This window comes from Neopelma chrysocephalum, unplaced genomic scaffold (genome assembly GCF_003984885.1).
Source record: "Neopelma chrysocephalum unplaced genomic scaffold, ASM398488v2 Primary Assembly neopelma1_119, whole genome shotgun sequence".
In the NCBI taxonomy this organism is placed as follows: domain Eukaryota; kingdom Metazoa; phylum Chordata; class Aves; order Passeriformes; family Pipridae; genus Neopelma; species Neopelma chrysocephalum.
The window spans coordinates 3,500,323-3,519,215 of record NW_020897781.1 but is presented as its reverse complement, the minus strand read 5'-3'; the positions used below and the strand labels follow the sequence as shown (position 1 = coordinate 3,519,215).

Here is an 18,893-nt window from a genome sequence, read left to right as displayed (position 1 = left end):
TTTTAGAGCATAAAAGCTGCTTTACAAGCAAATTCCCCTTATGACAGTCATCAGCCATCATCATTCATCCTGCTCACATCATCATATGCAGAGTTGTCTCATGCCTGGCAGTGGAGAAGCTCAAAGCTCCAAGGGTTCTCCGAGTAAAAAATGTATAAATGCAGCTAAGGAAAACCATCCTTCTGCCATCTGTTCTGTAACCCAGAGCCCTGCATACCTCTTGACTGCTTTATAAAAGGAGAGATAAATGAAAGGAAAATTCTTGTGTGTGTTCTCCAGTCAGAAGATTATCATATGGATCTCTTCTTGCTTCACAGGCATAAATGAGGGAAAAAGTAACTCCCTTCTGAACCAGTAAATTCCCCCAATCAGTAGGTTTTTTCTCCTGATCTAGTGAGCTCCTTGGGAATAGAGGAGTTTTTATTCTTATTATTATTATTATGGTAAACTGCTTCAGGAATGGTTTCAACAAAAGAAGTAAACCTTACATTGTGTTCAGATAATGTTCTTAACTTCTCAACAAGATTTACTAAATTGCACCCTGGGAATTAGGCAAATGAAACCTTTGGTCAAAATGTTAAAGGATTACTGAAAAATCTTTTTTTATTTTAAATCTCATTAAGAGTGCTAAAATTATATGTTCCAATATAAAAAGCATGTGTGTGATAAATATCTCCCTGGTAGTAATATGTACTATGCTTCATTGTGAATGGTCTTGGCAACTTTCTGTGACAAGTGCTACTTCTTACATGATTTTTTTCTGAACACTTCACACCCTTGTATTCTTACTGCAAATGGATTTAAGTACAGGTAACAGGCAGACCATTGTATTATGATCACAATTAACAGCAAATAATGAGTCACTGCTGAATATTTGCAGCATATTTCCCCCTATCTTTGTTTTGCTCAATGCAGTATAATTAGCTCATGGATTTCTCTCAGTATAATTGGTAAGTCGTGTGGGTCTTATGATATATTTCATCTCCTAGATCTGCAATGATTTACATACAGACAGCTTAGACCCTATTAATGCTAATAAAAGTGCTGCAAGGACATCCTATAGCGTACACTTTATTAAACTATACATAGCTTTCTTCGAGAGCTTCTGTTTATCTGCGTTTCCTGAAAATAAAATATAGTGCCTTTAGCACTGAATATTTAAATCCTGGCTCCTTTTCCCTGCTTCTGTCTCTCTCTATGCATTTCTAATGCTTCTATCACAATGGGATCTGGATACTATATGCAACAGGAAATAGAGCAGAAAAATGTCCATGAAGAACTAACAGACTCTCCTCTTCTGAGATTCGGGTTAAAACTGCTTCCATTTTGGTTCTCTGGAGGGACTGATTAGCTCTTTGGTGCTTGTGCTCAAGTACAGCCACAGTTGAGCCAGGATGGGGAGACCCTCCCAGTTTCCATGTTCCAGTGAGCAAAAAGGCAGGAAAAGTGGAGATACCTTGGTTGGTTTGTTGTAGGTTTTTCCACCTTTGTTAAGGAAAAAATTTACATTATGGATTCTTTGGAGCTGTGCAGACTTGCACTGATGAAGACACACAACTGTGTCCCCCACATTACCCTTTTTAATTTCTAAGGTGGGAACCCCACCCTGGCTCAAAGCTGGAGGTCCAGCAGTGTCTTCCTAGATTATCACTTAATTTAAGCTACAGATGTGGACATAGTGGGTTGGTTCTTGAAATCCCTGACTTGAGCTGTGCATTTGAACAGACATTGAAACCAGTTTGATTTCCAGCCCTTTCCTCTGGCAGGGTGAGGGCTGACCTTCTGAAAATGGGGGCTGTGGTCTTCAATTATTGAGATGGGGAGTCAGCTTTCATCATTAAAACCGCAGTTGTGCAAGCAAAGCTTGATTTTAATATACCTTTCTTCACCCACAGATTTGCTAATGGAAATTGGATTCATGCCTGTCTGCCTGGGTCTCTGTTGCAAATACCCACTAGGCCCACAAAAACCCGTATGACATCGTGAGGGCACTTTCAGTGTTCCCAGTCCCTTTTTTTAAGTGACTATACCAGTGTAAGTCCAATCAGTTTTCCTCGATTCTAATAGTGTAACAAGCAGTGAATCCTTCAGAGAAAAGACAGATGAAACTGTCTCTATTCCCTGACCTTCAGCTCCAGCAGCGCAGGTGCCGCGCGGATCAATCCCGACAGTGTCTTGTAATAAGTGACATGATTAGCTGTTAACGGGAACGGACGGTTTGGTGGAGGCAGTACAAAGAAAACAGTGTACAAACGTGGTGATGATCTGGACAAAGGTATCAAAGGAGAGTCTCGGAGCCAGGGATCTGATACTGCTCTGCACCGACACGTTCAGCACCTCGTCGGCCTCCTGCCTCAGGAGAGGAAGGAATATCAATAGGTCACATATAGGGGGAGTGCAGAGCTGCCCACAGCCCCTTCTCAATCCCTTTGCCTGACAAGCAAAGCCTCCTCTTCCCTTGGGAAAGGATCCTTGCTCCCCAAACTGGGACTGTTTGGGGGACGCAGGGTCTCTTGCACCCACTGAGCACACTCCAAGCGTGCAGCTGCCATGGCAGAAGTGATAACATGCACTCAGCTACTAGGGTTCTATTATCTTCCCACTACTTCGTTGTATTCATAGACCTGTTAGGGAAAAAATTATGCACATCGCTTTTGCAGTGCCAAGACAGTTTGTGATGGTGCAGGGGGTGGTAATTTATTTGTACCTTGCACTTTCTTTCGGGAATAGTCATGCTGTTGCAAGAACTTCTTTCAGCATTTGATCAGAAAATTAAATTTGTGTTTTAAAGAGATAGTCAGGGTTGCTAGGACAACATATTAACCTCCCTTCTTTTTTTCCTTGGCTCTGTATCCAAGGTTCATGTAACTCGTTGTGCTGTACTTGGTTTGCAGTGTTGTTTGCAAGGTATGGGAGGGAAGGGCTTTCAGAAACAATGTCCAAAACATCATTCTCCTCAGCAAATAATCACTTGAAATGGTAATATCCCACTGGGGATTCTCAACCTGGCCTCATCAAGCTAGCAGAATTGGACAAAGAGGGAGCAAACAGCCCCGTTCTTCAAATTTCATGGGAGTATTTGTGTGCACGGTCACAGGGACTGAGAATAGGATGTGGGAGCTTGCAGACAGCATTTTCAGAAGTGATTAATGGCTGGGAGACTTTGGGTATGGCTGAAAAATTTGGGCACTTTAAGGAAACTGTGGTTTCAGTAATATGTAAACAGTGGGTTTTGTGCATTTTGAGTGAGTCAAAAATTCACAATTTCAATGATTTCTAGAGAATAATCATGAATAAAAGAGGAGTAAAATAGCTGAAACTATGTGGAATACACTTTTCATGGCTTCTCTCCAAACCTTTGGCATTCAGCTCCCTTGTCAGAATTGGCAGTGGTGTTACATCTGTGCAGCTTTCAGGCTCAGTTCTTTAAAGTTGCTTAAACATCCATTTGGCTTTTGTCCAGAACTTATGGATTCCTGTCTCCGTTGTTCCCTGCAGATCCGTTCCGATAAGGACAAGGAGATCCATATCAGGTACAGCATCACTGGAGTGGGAGCCGACCAGCCGCCCATGGAAGTCTTCAGCATTGACCCTGTGTCTGGCAGGATGTACGTGACACGCCCCATGGACAGGGAGGAAAGAGCTTCCTACCATGTAAGCATCAAACACCAAGAGTTTTGTCTGGGCTCACAAGCTCAGAGCAGAACTGCACCAGAATTGCTGGGTTCAAGAAGGGACGCGCTAAATCAGCCAAGCCAATGCCAAGTGGTGGTTGGTGGCAGCTGAACATGAGCCAGCATGTGCCCACGTGCCCAAGAAGGCCAGTGGCATCCTGGGTGTATCAGCAATACTGTAGCCAGCAGGACCAGGGCAGTGACAGTCCCCCTGTACTCACATTGGTGAGGCCCCACCTCCAATCCTGGGTTCAGTTTTGGGCCACTCACCACAAGAAGAACATTGAGGGGCTGGAGCATGTCCAGGGAAGAGCAAGGGAGCTGAGGAGGGGTCTAGAGAGTAAGTTTGATAGGGAGTGGCCGAGGGAGCTGGAGGTGTTCAGACTGGAGAAAAGGAAGCTTGGGGAGGGAACCTTCTCACTCTCTACAACCTGGAAGGGGATTCTAGCTGTTTGGGGATGGTCTCTTCTTCCAGGTAACAAGTGACAGGACAAGAGGAAAAGGCCTCAAGTTGTGCCAGGGGAGGGTTAGATTGGATATTAGGAAAAATTTCTTTGCAGAAAGGGTTGTCAAGCCCTGGCACAGGCTGCCCAGGGTAGTGGTGGAGTCCCATCCCTGGAGGGATTTAAAGGACATGTAGATGTGGCACCTGGGGACATGGTTTAGCAGTGGGCTTGGCAGTGCTGGACTTAATGATCTTAGAGGGCTTTTCCAACTTAAACAATTCTGTGATTCTATGACAGTGGTGACACACTGATGTCCTTTTCGGACATAAAGTCAGAGTCATTTGTTTAAAAGGGCACAACTTTGCACTGCTTGTTAAATCCATGCAAATTTATGAGTAAACTGAACCACCCAAAACCATGAGAAGCCAGTCACTACATTAGCACGTCTTGGGAAATTACTAATTTAAGAATCATTACTGCAGCTAAACATGCAATAATTGCTATAGTCATTTTTCATTTTAATTCACTAGGAGATGCTCAGGCAGTATGATGGGGGTGTGTCAGATAGGTTTTTAAATACGCAGATAGGCTAATATTAAATATGAGGGAATTAATTAAGATTAATTACACTCAAAAGTGGTGCCTCATGCTATCCTAGTTCATAAAATGCTCTACCTGCAGAATGCTTGGAGTGTAATTGGTTGCTACGTTTTGATATAAATCCTAGCCCCTCTGTTGCACAGCATAATTGCACAGCAGATACAGTCCCACAGATTGCTAAAAAAGAAAATATGTGACCCCTTGCATGATAGCCCTGCAAAATTTCAAACATTTTCTGCGTCCACGCTTTAGTTCTCTCCTGGAGTGGTTGTGAAAGGTTGTTTCATGGATTGCTATCAGCCTTAGCCACATCTACTGGCACCGTAATAGCCATTCCAGGGGTGCTCTAATGTCGGTGAAGTGGTACAGGTCGCTTCCACTGACACCATATTCCGAACTGCGCCGTCGGAGAGGCACATTCTGTCAGCTTTATCAGGTATCCAGTTAACCATGTTGACACAGCTTCTGGACTGGGGTGGAAGGATAAAGAAAATAGATTACCTCTTTAGTTGGGTGGAAAAAGAGATTTCCCCTGGGTAAAAGAAGATTTTATTTTATTTTATTTTATCCTCTGTGAACAAGAACAATTATTTTGTTTGTTGTGCCTAAGAAAATAGGAAGAGAGGTTGTTTTGAAAAAGGAATATTTGAGATAAAGTGTGTGTCATCTCAGCGTTGTTGATATTGTTTCAACAGTGCCAGGTTATTATCAGTGTAGTCAATAATACAGTACACAAGTTAACACTTTTGAGGGAGCCGCTGTGAAGTCTGCGATCAGACGCTCAGTCAAAAACATAAGGTGAAAAAGATTTTGTCCTCCATCATAACAAATCCTGTGCCCCCTAAAAATGAACTGACCCTACCGGTTACAGTGAATTCAATAAATTGAATTCTCGCCTTGTCAAAGGTGATGGGATGAGTCTGCCTTGTGCATACCACAGGATTTCCAGCCTTTTCTGTTCCTTACAGAAACCTTGAACTAGTGACATCCATATGTAAATAAGCATATTCACACTCTGAAGGTTACAGGAAATGTATTTTATAGAGAGTGAATAACTGATAAGTATGTTATGAGACCTTATAGACAGGAATAGTGAGTGATAGAAAATCTTTGTTAGCAGAACAGTAGAAGGTGATGGAGAGTGTTTTAAGTTGTAGCTGTAAATGCCCTTTAGATCCTTCAGCCTTGGTAGCAGTGGATGATGATTTATTGAATCATCAATTGTTCGTTTACTAACTCTTCACAAAGCATTTATAAATACACCATGAACAAAGCAATGACCCAAACACTAGAGCAGAAACCTGCAGTGGGAGTGAACAGTGCTGGAAACTGGAAAAAATTTGGCCGACTTCCAGAAAGAAGATACAGCCCAAAGTCTTGGCTGGTGGAAGTTCTGAAAAAGTCAGTGAATTTATGCCACTTTCTATAGCCAAGTATCTAACTGAAAGGAAAGACAACATGGAGCCAGGCTTGAAGTGAGTGCTAGAAGAGCAGTGACTGAGGTGTAGGCTTGGATCTGAACTGTAGAACTTGGCCACCTTTAAATTGGTTTGACATGTGCTGTAGTTTCCTTTAGCTTGGATTAGTAGCTTAACTCTTCAGCTGGGGTAGAGAATGTCAGTGGAGCTGCAAGGCACCACTCCAGGTCCCTCTTACCCAGCAGTTCATGGGCTCTGTGTCCAATACAGGCTTGCTACTCTGGGTGCATTTATACAGCTTCAGGTTTTCTGCAGCCCTGAACAGAATCGAGGCTTTTCAGCATCTCTGTCACTGTCAAGTGTTGTCCTTGCTGTTTTCATTCCCAGGTAATCTAAAAACTAATTATAAAAAAAAAAGAACAATAATTTGCAAGTGTTTGTGGGGCTACATATGAAGAGTTCTGTTTCATTAACTCCCACATTTTCAACACATATTTTCTTATGCATAATTATCTGTATTGCTTCAGGACTACCATTTTTAACATACTAGTGTTTTAACTCCCCCCGCATTCAGCAAGCCATTTGTCTGATGAAACCTACCTCATTCCCTAAGGTGAAAGAGATTTTTTTCTAATTAGATCAGGAGTTCTGCAGCAGAACTTCCCCTGTTTTCGACATCATTCTTGAACTTTTAGGGAGGATCGTTCCGAGCTTGATGTATGCAGAGATGTATGTGCCTCTGGGACTCCCAGCCCCTGTCCAGGTGCCGTGTGTGCTGGCACTCCCAGTGATCACAAGTTCAGCTGTATTTTGGCCTCATCTGTTTTTGTCTGCACTACAAACCAGAGCACAAACTCTCCAGGGACCTCGCAGACAATCCCAGACGCAGAGTCAGCTGAAAACACGAGCAAAGAAAAATGAAACGGGCTTTGCAGCCACTTTACCAACACCACGTTGTAGTAGGGAACTGCTCGTGTGGCACTGAGTGATGCTGTGGGAGCCACCCCAGCACCAGTAGTGCCTGTGCCTGGAGGTGGACCCCTGGGACAGACAGCCATGGGACACACAGCCACAGGACACACAGCACAGGACACACAGCTGTGGGGCACATTCCCTCCATGTTGGTGCTGTCTCACTGTGACAGGCGTGTGTTGCCTCTCCCCTCACAGTCAGCCCCTAATGTTCCCTGCATGCCAAATAAGTTTCAGCAGGTAGTAATATTTAATATGCATGAGTTCTCTTGGCCTTATTTAGCTGCGTTCCCAAAGTCCCGTTTGTGCTGCTGACAGAATTAGTGGCTCTGAATGTCTTTTCTGATCCAGACACCGGTTTCATATTAAGCTGCAGTTAGTCCTGGCAAGTACAAGGGATAGAAAATTGGTAAGTTAGTTTTCCAAGGCATTTTTCAAGCTCTGTTTTCAAAAGACATCAGCATAAACATGTCACTAAGTAGTCATTGCTTATGATACTCAAGTAATGTGCATCATAGGGAAACTTTGAAGCAATTCCTAATCCAGTCCCAGACATATGTGTGTGCCTTCAGCATCAGCCTGGTGAAATACTGCCTCAGAAATGGCTGGAGCAGAACAGGTGGGTTATAGACCGAGAAGGAGTTGTTTTAAATGCCAAGAGACAAAGTTTACTAGAAATTAGGGGATACAAGAGCTGATTCCAGTATTTTGAACCATGTTGAGTAATGCCAGCCATTTGTGTCACAATGCTCTAAATGGAACTTTTAATCACAATTAAGAGCACACAAATTAGGCATGACATTGTATGCTTATTCCTTAAAGGCTCTGTCACTGATTGATAATGTATATTTGTATTAGTAGTATTAGTGTGTAAGTAATATTCATATTTAACACAATTCACTGTGTTGACTTTGACTAACTACCTTCAGATACCACCAGCCTCCGGTGTAATCAATAATCATGATACCGAATCATTTGTATGCCAACAGCTACATTTACACTGGAAACTGTCAGTAGGAAAACCTCAGAGACCTGTGCTAGCTGCTGCTGAATATGATAGCAATAATTGTCATACTTTTAAGCAATATTTGTTAAAGAATATCGAGCCAGCTCCTTGGCTGGTGTACAGCAGAGCCATTCATCAGCTAGAGATTAGCTGGCTACCTGTATTAATTTTTCAGAATCCTTTGCAAGGTATTTCATTTGATTTTATTTATTCCTTCTTCACTCCTGTTGCGTTCTCCCTCTTGGGGAAAATGTAAATATCTCAAACCAACTTTATAAATGTTTCTTAACTGTCTCTTCAGCTAGCCACCAGCTCCCATTTGAATACTCGTGCGTGACTTGTGTCTGGCATGTGTCCCGTGGCCCAGGTGATGCTCACTGACCTTTCACTGGTGTGTTTTCCATCTCAGAATGACATGTGTGTCTGATGGAGCTCAGTCATCACCTTTTGTGCCTTGCCCAGTGCTACAAAGCACTCACATGCATCTGCTTTTCACCCTCTCCATCAGTCTACCACCAAAATACCTGCCTGGGGGCAGGTGGCAGCCTGAGCCGTGGGGCACCACGTGGACTCAGACTGTGCCTCACAGAAATGAGCCCCATCTCAGTGTCTGAAGAATGACTCCAGAACAAAGTGTGTTTTCCAGCTTGAGGATGCCTCATGAATACAAAAAGGAGGACAGGAGAATGAGGGAGAAGATGAATTAAGGAAGGGAAATGGAGTATCTGATCTGCCTTGGAGATCCAGCTCGCTTCCCAGTAGACAGATTGCTCCCCTGGAGTCCCTCCTTTGTTTGCTCTCTCTGCTGAGGATGATGTCTAATGAGGAATGGTCTCTAAAAAGAAGATTTCCCATTGAGCTGAAATTCAGCCCTCTGGCTCAGGACTCCCTTCTCCCTCTGCCATGGTTGGCACTGGCCACAGAGAAACAACATGTTGTGGAGGCGTTGCACATGAGAGTTGTTCAGATAGAGAAAATTAATGGAAGCAGGAACAAGAGGGAAAAAAGTAGAAACATTCATTGAAATCAGGTAAAAATGGAGCAGGAGAGAAAGATAGAACTTTTGCAGAAAGGGCAGCAGGAACAACCGAGAGCAGAAGAGGAGCAGCTATGGACGCCCAGACCCCGGTACAACCCGGCACAGGCCGGCACAGGCACAGGCTTTGCTGCACTGGGTTTGGGGACATGTACCATCCTCCTGACACCCCAGATGCTGTTAGTCAGGACACCAGCACCCACACCAGTGTGCCCCAGCACTGCCCTCCCTCACATAACTCAGCCCAGTGCTGAGGACTCAGGACAGAGGTGACACTTGAGCATGTCACCCAGGTTTGATGAGATTCCTGCAGTCTTGCTTATTGAATCTTTTTTTCCTTGAGTGCAGGCAGCAATGCGTAGATGGATACATGTGCTTAATGAGTGCAACAAGCAGATAGATGTGCATTGCTGAGAAATCCCTTACTCCTGGAGATTTCAAACAAAAGCCATCAAATCTAATTAAAAATTTGCAGGGGGAGAGTCAGATGTGAGGGGGGAGATACCAGCTTTGCTCTCTGCTTTATCTCTGAATGGAACCATTTCCGCTGCTGGAAATGCTGTAAGAGAGGGCCCAGTGCTGCCTCAGTTTGAAGATAATAACTTTAATTTTAGCTCCGAATTACTTTTTTTCAAAGACAGTCTGACCTCTGACTGTAAAGTTATTGAATTGGTACATCTGACATGATGAAGGATAGCTCAACAGGTGGGAGCCAAAGCAATTCGTATGCAGGCAAGAAATGCAGATATTAAGAGCATTGCAACTCATGAAATACAAATGGTACATCCTTTACTGAAGGTAAAGCTGGGCTTCCTCAGGCTTTAAAGAAAAAGTGCTGCTTAACTTTCTTCAAAAAAAAAATGTTTTTCTCCCAGCTCATTTCACGTGGCAGTTTGTTCTCTTTGCTTGATTAAATGTTAATCCAGCCCATCCTAATGGTGTGCAGTTTCTTTTGTTAAAGCTCTGGACTTCTGAGCACCGTACATGAAGGAGAAAGTTGCATCAATCACCCACACAGCGAGAGCAAAAGACAGGAACCAGTGCTGATGCAATTAGCACATCTATTTGTCATGCATCAGAGGAGCTGAGACCTCCTTGGCATGTCAGCTCTGGCTCCCGGCAGCAGCCCGATGGTGCAGGGAACTGCTGGGAGTAACCAGAGGCCTCCATCCCTCTGGATGGCACGAGCTGGTGCATCCCCTGTCCTGTCCTTCAGCCCCGCTCTCCCAGCCAGCCCTTGCACAAAAAGGTTGCCCAGAGAAGCTGTGGCTGCCCCATCCCTAGAAGTGTTCAAGGACAGATTGGACGGGGTTTGGAGCAACCTGGTCTAGTGGAAAGTGTCCCTACCCGTGACAGAGGGTTGGAACTAGATGAGCTTTAAGGTCCTTTCCAACCCAAACCATTCTGTGATTCTGTGAAGCTGACACCCTCTGAAGCCTTCATTCTTCAGCTGGATGTCACACAGACATCCCAAGTGCTGTCCACAGTTCTTGTGGCAGGGTGGAGGCTCAGCAGTGCTCAGAGAGGCTGAAATGAAGAGGGATGATAGCCAGACTGCAATGCTCACGGCCAGCCAGTGCCTCCCTGCTGCCATCCATGGTCAGGGGCCGTGCAGCTCTTCCCTCACCGTCAGAGTTTTCCCGAAGCCGGTGTCGGCAGCGCATTCAGCCACACACCACTCAGAGTAGCCATCTGTTCCCTTTAATGAGAAAGCTATCCATTTTTTCACCTGGTTACTGATTGTTCCTGAGTATTGTTGATTGCTTTGTTTTATTAATTACTCATTTTGACATGCTGTATCTGTCTCTTCTGTTCAGAAAACAGATGCTCTTGTTTTTGGGCATTATTACTGATGGTTATTGCTAATAAGATAAAGCTGCAGTTCCATTTTAACTGAGGGCTTAACACTGTGACTGTGGTTATTGAAATGCATTAGCACTGGGTATTTTAGTCAAGCCTGAGGAAAATATTTCATTCTTAATGTCACAGGGGCTCCCATTATTTGAGGGAAAGGGACTTTTTAAATGTCTTTTGGTGCACGGAGCCATGGGGTCGGTAGCTGTTGCTGTTCCTAGAGACCATGATTAAACAAACAATAAACACTACTAATGTCATTCTGAAATCTCTTCACTATTAATCCCTGTTATTGTGGGTGTGAAAGGCTGCAGATTCCCATAAGAAACCTCTCGCTCAAACTCATTTCCTCACCGTATTTGGAACTAAGCAAAATTTGCTTTTCAGACTGTCAGACAAAGTTCACCGTGGCTTAAAAATTAAAATACAGTGGTCTGTGAGCAGTGAAGGAGATAGCATCACTGCACCAGAGTTAAAGTGTTTCCATTGACAATCGCAGTTTTAAAATATTATTTCAGTATTATGTTAAGCCCTGAAAAGCTGTCTGTGGGTAGAGTCTAGATGGAAACTATGGCAGTGCTTTCTGCTGGAATTAGATACCTGCTCCATTGAATTTTGAGAAAGTATTTATGAGGTGAAGTCAATCCTTGCAAAACGGTCTCTTACTCTGCAACAAATCCAATTGCTGATATTGTGCTTTCATTGTGCTCATTCCCAGCTCCGGGCTCATGCAGTGGATATGAATGGAAACAAGGTGGAGAATCCTATTGACCTTTACATCTATGTGATTGATATGAATGACAACAGACCGGAGTTCATCAACCAAGTCTATAATGGATCTGTTGATGAAGGCTCTAAACCAGGTACAGTCAAAAAAAAGTCTTAAAGTTTCACCGGCTCTCAGCCATTCATCTGGTGTGGTGGCTTAGCCTCCGCTTGGAATAGAGGGGATGAGGGAAAGGTTTGTTCTTCCTGGCTCTTTGTGGAAGACTGACGAAGGTGAGAAGAGTCTTGTGTGTCTTTCTGAAGACAAAGTGCAGACTTGGTTTGGAGGGAACCTGGATCCTGGTGGTCACTTCCTAGCTGTGGAATTTGTAAAAACAGCAGTTTTTCAGAGATCTGCTCTGTATTGCCATTCTCACATGCTCATTACCCACGTACAGGGCTGGTTTTCTAATTACAGAGCACTGAAAGCCAGCCCAGCAGTGGCCTTTCACTGACCCGGTGTCTGAAATGCTGAATATCCGCCTCCATGACATTTAATCCAGTCATTTGCCAACTCAATATCTGGCATCCAGTCAGACTCTAAATAACTCTGTGTCCCAAGGTGTGCAGAAAATACTTTTTTACTTGGGGCCTTATGCAAACTATGGAAGGGGAAATATTTCCACTGAAATTGCAGGCTCATCCTCTGTTCCCACAGACTTCTAACAGAGGGCGAAATGGGGAAAACCTGAAATACAATTTCAGAAAGTTTATGGGTGAAAAATTAGTGGTGGTGTAAGCTGTATGTGGAAAAGCGATGATTTTTGCATGGACATGTTTATGTGCTAGAAAAAAACCAGAGGTATAAGGATCTTTACTGTTCTATTTGCAGCTATAAAGTTGATTTTTTATTTCCAAAAATGGTAGCAGGGTTGTCATAGGTCATTGCTGAGTGTAACTAATATGAGTGTATCCATTCTTTGAGCATAAATTGTCCTGTAGCACCAGTACAATTGGAAGCCTCCTGAAATCGGAGGGAGATTTTTTCCTAGGCACATTGTATCCTCGGTTGTTTGCCAGCTGAGGGGTTAAATACCTTGTGACTTTGGTTTGTGTCAGCAAACATTTATCACGGTGTCTCCGCTGCCGGAGGTGTCACGGGGAAGTCTCTGGTGGGCACTGTTTTTAACAAGGTGATTCGCAGCCATGATTGATTGTCTTCCAGCACGGTGAGGAACGGGAGGCTGTGGTGGCGCAGAGTGGGAACAGAACGTGACTTTATTTCTGTGGAAAGAACGAGTAGGGCTCCCTCCCTGATTGCTTTGGGTGGTGATGTCCCAGCTTCAAAGTCCTGATCCCAGTCCTGCTTGGAGGAGGGGACGTGAGACGCCCCTGAGCTGATGGCTTTAATGGCATCTTCCCAGAGGATTTTCCAGCTTTCATTTGAAGGCCACTTTGGGGCATATCAAGGTTTGAAGATTGATACATTTTCATAGCAAAACGAATTTCTTACATCTTATTCGAGGACAGATCAATATTCAAAGTGTTCCCAAATGTTTTAACGAGCTCTGTTCATCTGTGTGAAACAAGCAGTAAATTGCATCCTCTTCTTGTCTGAAATCCAGATAAGCCTTTGAGCTATTAAATCAGAATAGGATAACTTTGCCTACAAAATACTTGTGCCTCTGCTTCTAGCAGTGATTTTTGGTATTCTGTATCCCAGGCTGGAGTGCTTGCCTTTAAGGCAGGAAGGTAGAAAGCAATCTGTTTTTATTCAAAAGCAATTACATTTGTCTTTGATGTATTTGGTTGGGGGTTCTTTTTCTCTCTTTCCTGTTTAATCGGTATTCTTTTAAAGGTTTATATTAGTATTGAATTTCTGTTCTTTACTTTTGTAGAGCCTCCTAGGAATTGGGTATCGGAGGCCTTCATTCCATGTACTTGGCAAGAAACATGATCTTGTGCCTTTGAGAAAGTGATAGAGAGGTCATGGAGTTACTGGTGAAATCCAAGTGCTTCTCCTTTGCCTCACAGTTATGTGTCCCTGTTTTGTGCAGAGACAAGTCTAGACAATGTATTTAGCTAAGCGTAGATCTTGCAAAAATTTAGAAACTTTTTAGTTCAAGATGCCTCAGAGTATTATAATAACTAAGGAAATACCACACCAGCCGTTGCAAGAAAAGAAATATTTGGCCAGAATTCATGATTATTTGTGGCAGTGGTTGGCAAATGAAAGACACTGCATACTCTTCGAGGTAACAGTGGAATGTGTTCATTACTGATTCAACAGGAAGTTAGATATGTATATGCATCTATAAAAATATATCTGCATATGTGTGTATATCCATGCTTCAAGCAAACTAAAAAATCTTATTATATGTTACAGTTCAGCACTTACTTTCCAGTGCTCACTGCTGTTGAACTGTGCCTGAGGACTGAAAATGCTTCCCTGGATACCCTGTGCAATTGTTATTTTTCGCATATTCCATATGTCCATTTATAATGGCTGTGATTAAAAATGCAGGATTACTTGATTATGACAGTATCTGCAATGTTTTTAATAATTTTGCACACCTCTGATGAGAAAAGTAGCTGGATTATAGAGTGTCCCAAATAAATGCTGACTCTAAGGGTAACTAGAATGAGCAGCCAATGGATGTTTGGAGTCAGTCAGGATTTTGCACAGATTTAAGAAAAAAAACAACCACAAACAGATAAAAAAGGACATATGGAGCTCAATCTCTACCAATGGAAATTTTGCAGAGCAACACCATCAAAAATCTGCTGTTAGGCACAGGCTGAGCAGGGCGCAGTGACCTTGAGCTGCAGGGAAAGCCCCAGTAAAGCTTTAGCAGGATCAATAGAGCAGATCCCGTTCCAGTGAGCAGGAAGGGGCTCTGCGGTGCTGTCACAGCACAGCCAGGGTACAGGGTGAAGCAAAGGCCCACGGTGTGTGGGCACAGCAGGCAGGGCCGTGCCTCTGGAGGACTCTGTGCCACGAAGCACAGCACGGTCCCCGCTTAGGGCTGGGGTGCGTTGAGCTGGAACACAGTGTGGGGCTTCATCTCTGACCCTGCCAGGGAGCTGGAAATTGTGCCTGGCCACAGCAGGGGATGGAGGGTGGCCAAGTAAGGATGTGACCTACTGACTCAACAGTGAATAAGCCAAAAGAGGGTAGAGTGAACCAAGGAAATGGGAATGCAGGAAAGAGCCATACTCCAGCCTACAGCACAGTGTGATACTGCTGGGCACTTGACCTCCCACAGAAGCAAGTTTGCTTTAGCCTGAAATATGAATATACAAAATTGTCCAAGAGCTAAAAGAATTGGCAGCAACGTGAAGAGACTCATTAGACAGTCTAATGGGGTTTAAGTGAAGGGGCTTCCCAGTCTGCAGAGCACTCAGCCTGGGTTCCCAAGGAGTGTGCTCTCTGCGAGTCACCTTGAAGCAACCCTTGACAGGAATAGAAAAGAAATCATCAAGTATTATTAATTGTAATAGGTTGTTGTTGCTGGTTAAGATTATAATAACTTAATTGAAATAGTGTCTTGCGCTGTAGCATAGTGTTCTTGAAATCAGGAGCTCACTCTTGGTGAACTTCTCTGTAGTGTGAACACATATCGCAGCCTGGCTCCTGTGCATCCTCAGATGTTTGCTGGCTCTTAAACTGAATTGCATCTCTTTCCTTTTTTTTTATTCTCTCTGGGAAACAGTTAAATGCATTTCTAGCTTATCTAGCCTCAGGTCAAGCAGCTGACAATTTAAATGTATAAATGGAGACCCTTCCAAAAATGCAGAACAGGAGTAGTGATGCAGGATTTCCTTTTCCACAGGACCATCTTTCTTCCTTACTCTCCCCCTCCATGAGTTGTTTTGATTTAACGTGCCGCTGTTTGAAAGTGTATCTTAAAAGACCATGTTTTACTCATGTTGAATAATGTTCTGCCTCTTTGAACTTTGCCTCTATATGAAGAACACAGCCAAGTTTTAAAAATGCAGCTGCAAGCTGGAGCAGAAATTCCCCTGCTCCCTCTGGCAGCCTTAATCAGCAGAGCTCTCCCGGAGCTGCAGGAGTTGCCTTTCAAGTGCTGACAAAGCGGGACGGGTGGCAGAGCTTCGCTGCCCAGCGCCGCCTGCCCTGCGAGGATTCTGCTGCCTTTTCCAAGCCAGCATCTCTGAGCAGCCTCACACAAGCTCCACTGCCTTATGGCAGGAAGGAACTGGGACTTGAGGTGGGATTTTCCCCTCTCTACAGCACCAGTGGCTGCCTGCCACGAGCCCAGTCCCTGCCCTTATACCGCTGGGGGTGCGGGATCCCAGGGGCGTCCTTGCAGAGTGCTCTTCCAAAAGAAACTCTGCAGTTTCCAAAAGAAAAATTGCTCAATAAGATAAAATGAAAATGCTTAAATACAAAAGGAAAAAAAGGGAATTTAATCACAAGACATTAGTGTGATGGAGAAAGATTATTTCCATCTCTGCAGAAGCTTAGTTTTGCTGTAACCACCACAAAATGTTCCTTATGGAAGGATGTGGATGTCTTACTTAAATGAAGCGTTCAGTTCTGAAAAGGTCAATGTGAAATGCTCCGCAGCGACTCGGGTGCTTTGCTCTGGGTTGTATCTATTTTGTTTTAACAGAAAGATTGTCAAAAATTAACTCATCTCTCCAAAACAATTTGTTCCTGTCAGACTGGCCTTTTCCATTCCCATTCATCCTTTCCGCTTCACTAACTCTCTGGATACATCTTGGTCCCTTTCAAGTCAATAGCAAAAGTCCAAGCGGCTTCTTTTAAACTCTAGTTTCATCCAGCTCCTTCTTTCTCCTGGAGTTGTGTAGTTTACTCCTACCACTCTCCCTGGGATTGGTGTGAAAGAGTGCTGAGTATGGACAGTCCTCCAAAAGAAAGGAATATTAGTGTTTCTTACATGAGAAATGTTGTAATTTAAAATTTCCCTATCTCCTCCTTATTTCATGGAACTCTGATACAATAATTGTTGATAACATGCCACGTGAAAAATGAAATAGCTGCAAGCCAAATCTATATGTGGCAAATTGAGTTAAAGAAGTCTCATAAAAAATAAGCGGTATATAAAAAAAACCCAAGGATTTTAAAAGCTGATTATTCTACTAGTGTCCCAGTTTGTTTATTTTATTTCTATGCCAGCAGAGATTCCCTCAGAGATTAACACCATGGACTAATGCACAGATGGGGCCAGAAACTCGAAAGTCATCTGAATATTAAGAATTTAAATCTTTAGCCTCAGTGATTTGAACAGAAAGCCAATTATGAGGCTGAATTAGTTTTCAAATTAAACTGCAATTTAAGGCTTGTGAAATTAATCTTTTAAGGGGTACAGTTGCATTTGTATATGTATTCCTGGGGAGAATTTGGATTCTGCAGTTCTGGCTTGTTCCTCTTCCACAGTCAGACAGTGCAATTCATGAAGAGATGCCTTGTGTCCTGCAGGTTGTTTGTTCAGTGAAGGAACAGAGTGGGTGTCACCAGGTGGCAGGACCTGAGATCTAAAGAGAAGATGCTTCATTTTTACAAGTTTATAGGACACAGAGTGAAACCCCCTCTTGCCATTACAACCCGTTCCAAAAACGCCATTGTTCTACTCATAGTGACAACGTTCAAATATCATTTCCAACTTAGAAGTAAGTTAATTTTAGAACTCTTCATTTAGGAAGGTCCAAATTTAAGAGAACACCTGAGCAGGTTCATGGACTAGGGCTGCCACGGGGTGCACATTCCATTTGGTAGCACTGGAAGCTAAAAATAACATAAATTCCAAATGTTTCAGAGGGGTCATGTACAGGTAAAATCTTCAGGGCCTGACTAGGTCTCAACAGATTCTTCTCCTCATCCCAGAGCTCTTCACAGGTTGGGTGCATTACTTCTGGGTACATCACGAGCTGAAATGTATCATTGATGTAGTGCCATCTTCTGCACCTTGGGCAGGTGCTGCTCTTACCCTTGCATTTCATATGCTATTAAAAATGGCTTTGTCCAACCCAACTCTATTCTCTCACACATTACACACAGACTTAGGATCCACAATATTCTTTTTCAAGTTCTTTTGCTCAGCCGAGCACAATTGTAACATAAGAAATTGTTTTTCTGCAGACACATGTGGTAGCGCTTTCCATTTTCTTTCGAGGTGAGTGCTTATGAAATCTGTGCTCTTAATTTCCTTTGCAGAAGCTTCCAGTCCCAAGAGCAAGGAAGTGAATTACAGGAGTGCAAGTGAGAAAAAAATGCAAATCCCCAGACTGATGTTTTTTCCCTCCAAAAAAAATGGCCAAGTTCATGTAAAAGAAAAAACTGTAAAAATCATGTTCTGAGACCACTCTAGAAGGGAATTACAGCACTGTAATAGCCCACTCTCTGCCTCCTTTTAACTGGCAGTTACAGAAAACATAGTATGATATATATTAAAATATATATATATTAGTACATCACTTTATTATCTTGTGTTACCTTATATTATAGTGTCAAAATTCAAGGATTGGATTGAAGCCTTGTGTCAGCTGCGTCAAGTCTCAGGCTCTGTGCAGCTGGGTCTGCATGATTTCTGGAGTCACATATGCCTTCAGTTCAGCATGAAACCTGGCTGCGCTGTGGAGCGCAGTTCAGTGGTGATGTTGAGGATATCTTGTCCTAAGTCATATTTTCTCCCTTTTTTTGAATTAGCCCTGGAAATCGAGACGATTCGTGTGCAGGAACTCAGCCGAGCTGAGCCTCATGAATTTATGCAGCCAAAACTCTTTGCTCAGCGGCTGGATGAGCTTTTGCCCATCCTGAAGTTTTACAGGTGGGATTTCTCTGTGGTACAGGGGTCTTAATAGGCTGCAGGCTGCTGGACAGAAGTGATCTCCAAATCTGCCCAGGCCCGTGCGTGTGCTGCAGTCGGTGCATCCGCTCATTTTCCCTCCGGAGGTATTTATTCCATTTTTAACAGTAAGAAGGTATTATTTCCGTTCTGGATGACAGCAGCCTCTTCAACTCGCTCAGTTGTCTCTCCGGACCTCCTCGCTCTCTTTATTCTCATTAGGTTGGCTCTTGCCTTGTCTGAAGCTGAGAATCCGATGTCTCCACTAATTAGGAAGTGGCATCCGTTATGAATTAGGTTAGCTGCTTGAAAGGTCAGAATTTGCCAATGATTACAGAAATAATGGTGAA

The 18,893-nt window shown here is 43.4% G+C and overlaps 1 protein-coding gene across 1 annotated transcript in view; it reads left to right on the top strand.

Annotated features, from left to right (window-relative positions):
- The window catches only part of CDH4 (cadherin 4), a 426,717-nt gene that overhangs the window by 325,408 nt on the left and 82,416 nt on the right, over positions 1-18,893 (top strand). The window contains exons 5-6 of the mRNA XM_027697374.1: positions 3,499-3,654; positions 11,724-11,868. Coding sequence (XP_027553175.1) covers positions 3,499-3,654; positions 11,724-11,868 — 301 coding nt within the window. The remainder of the gene's footprint in view (positions 1-3,498; positions 3,655-11,723; positions 11,869-18,893) is intronic.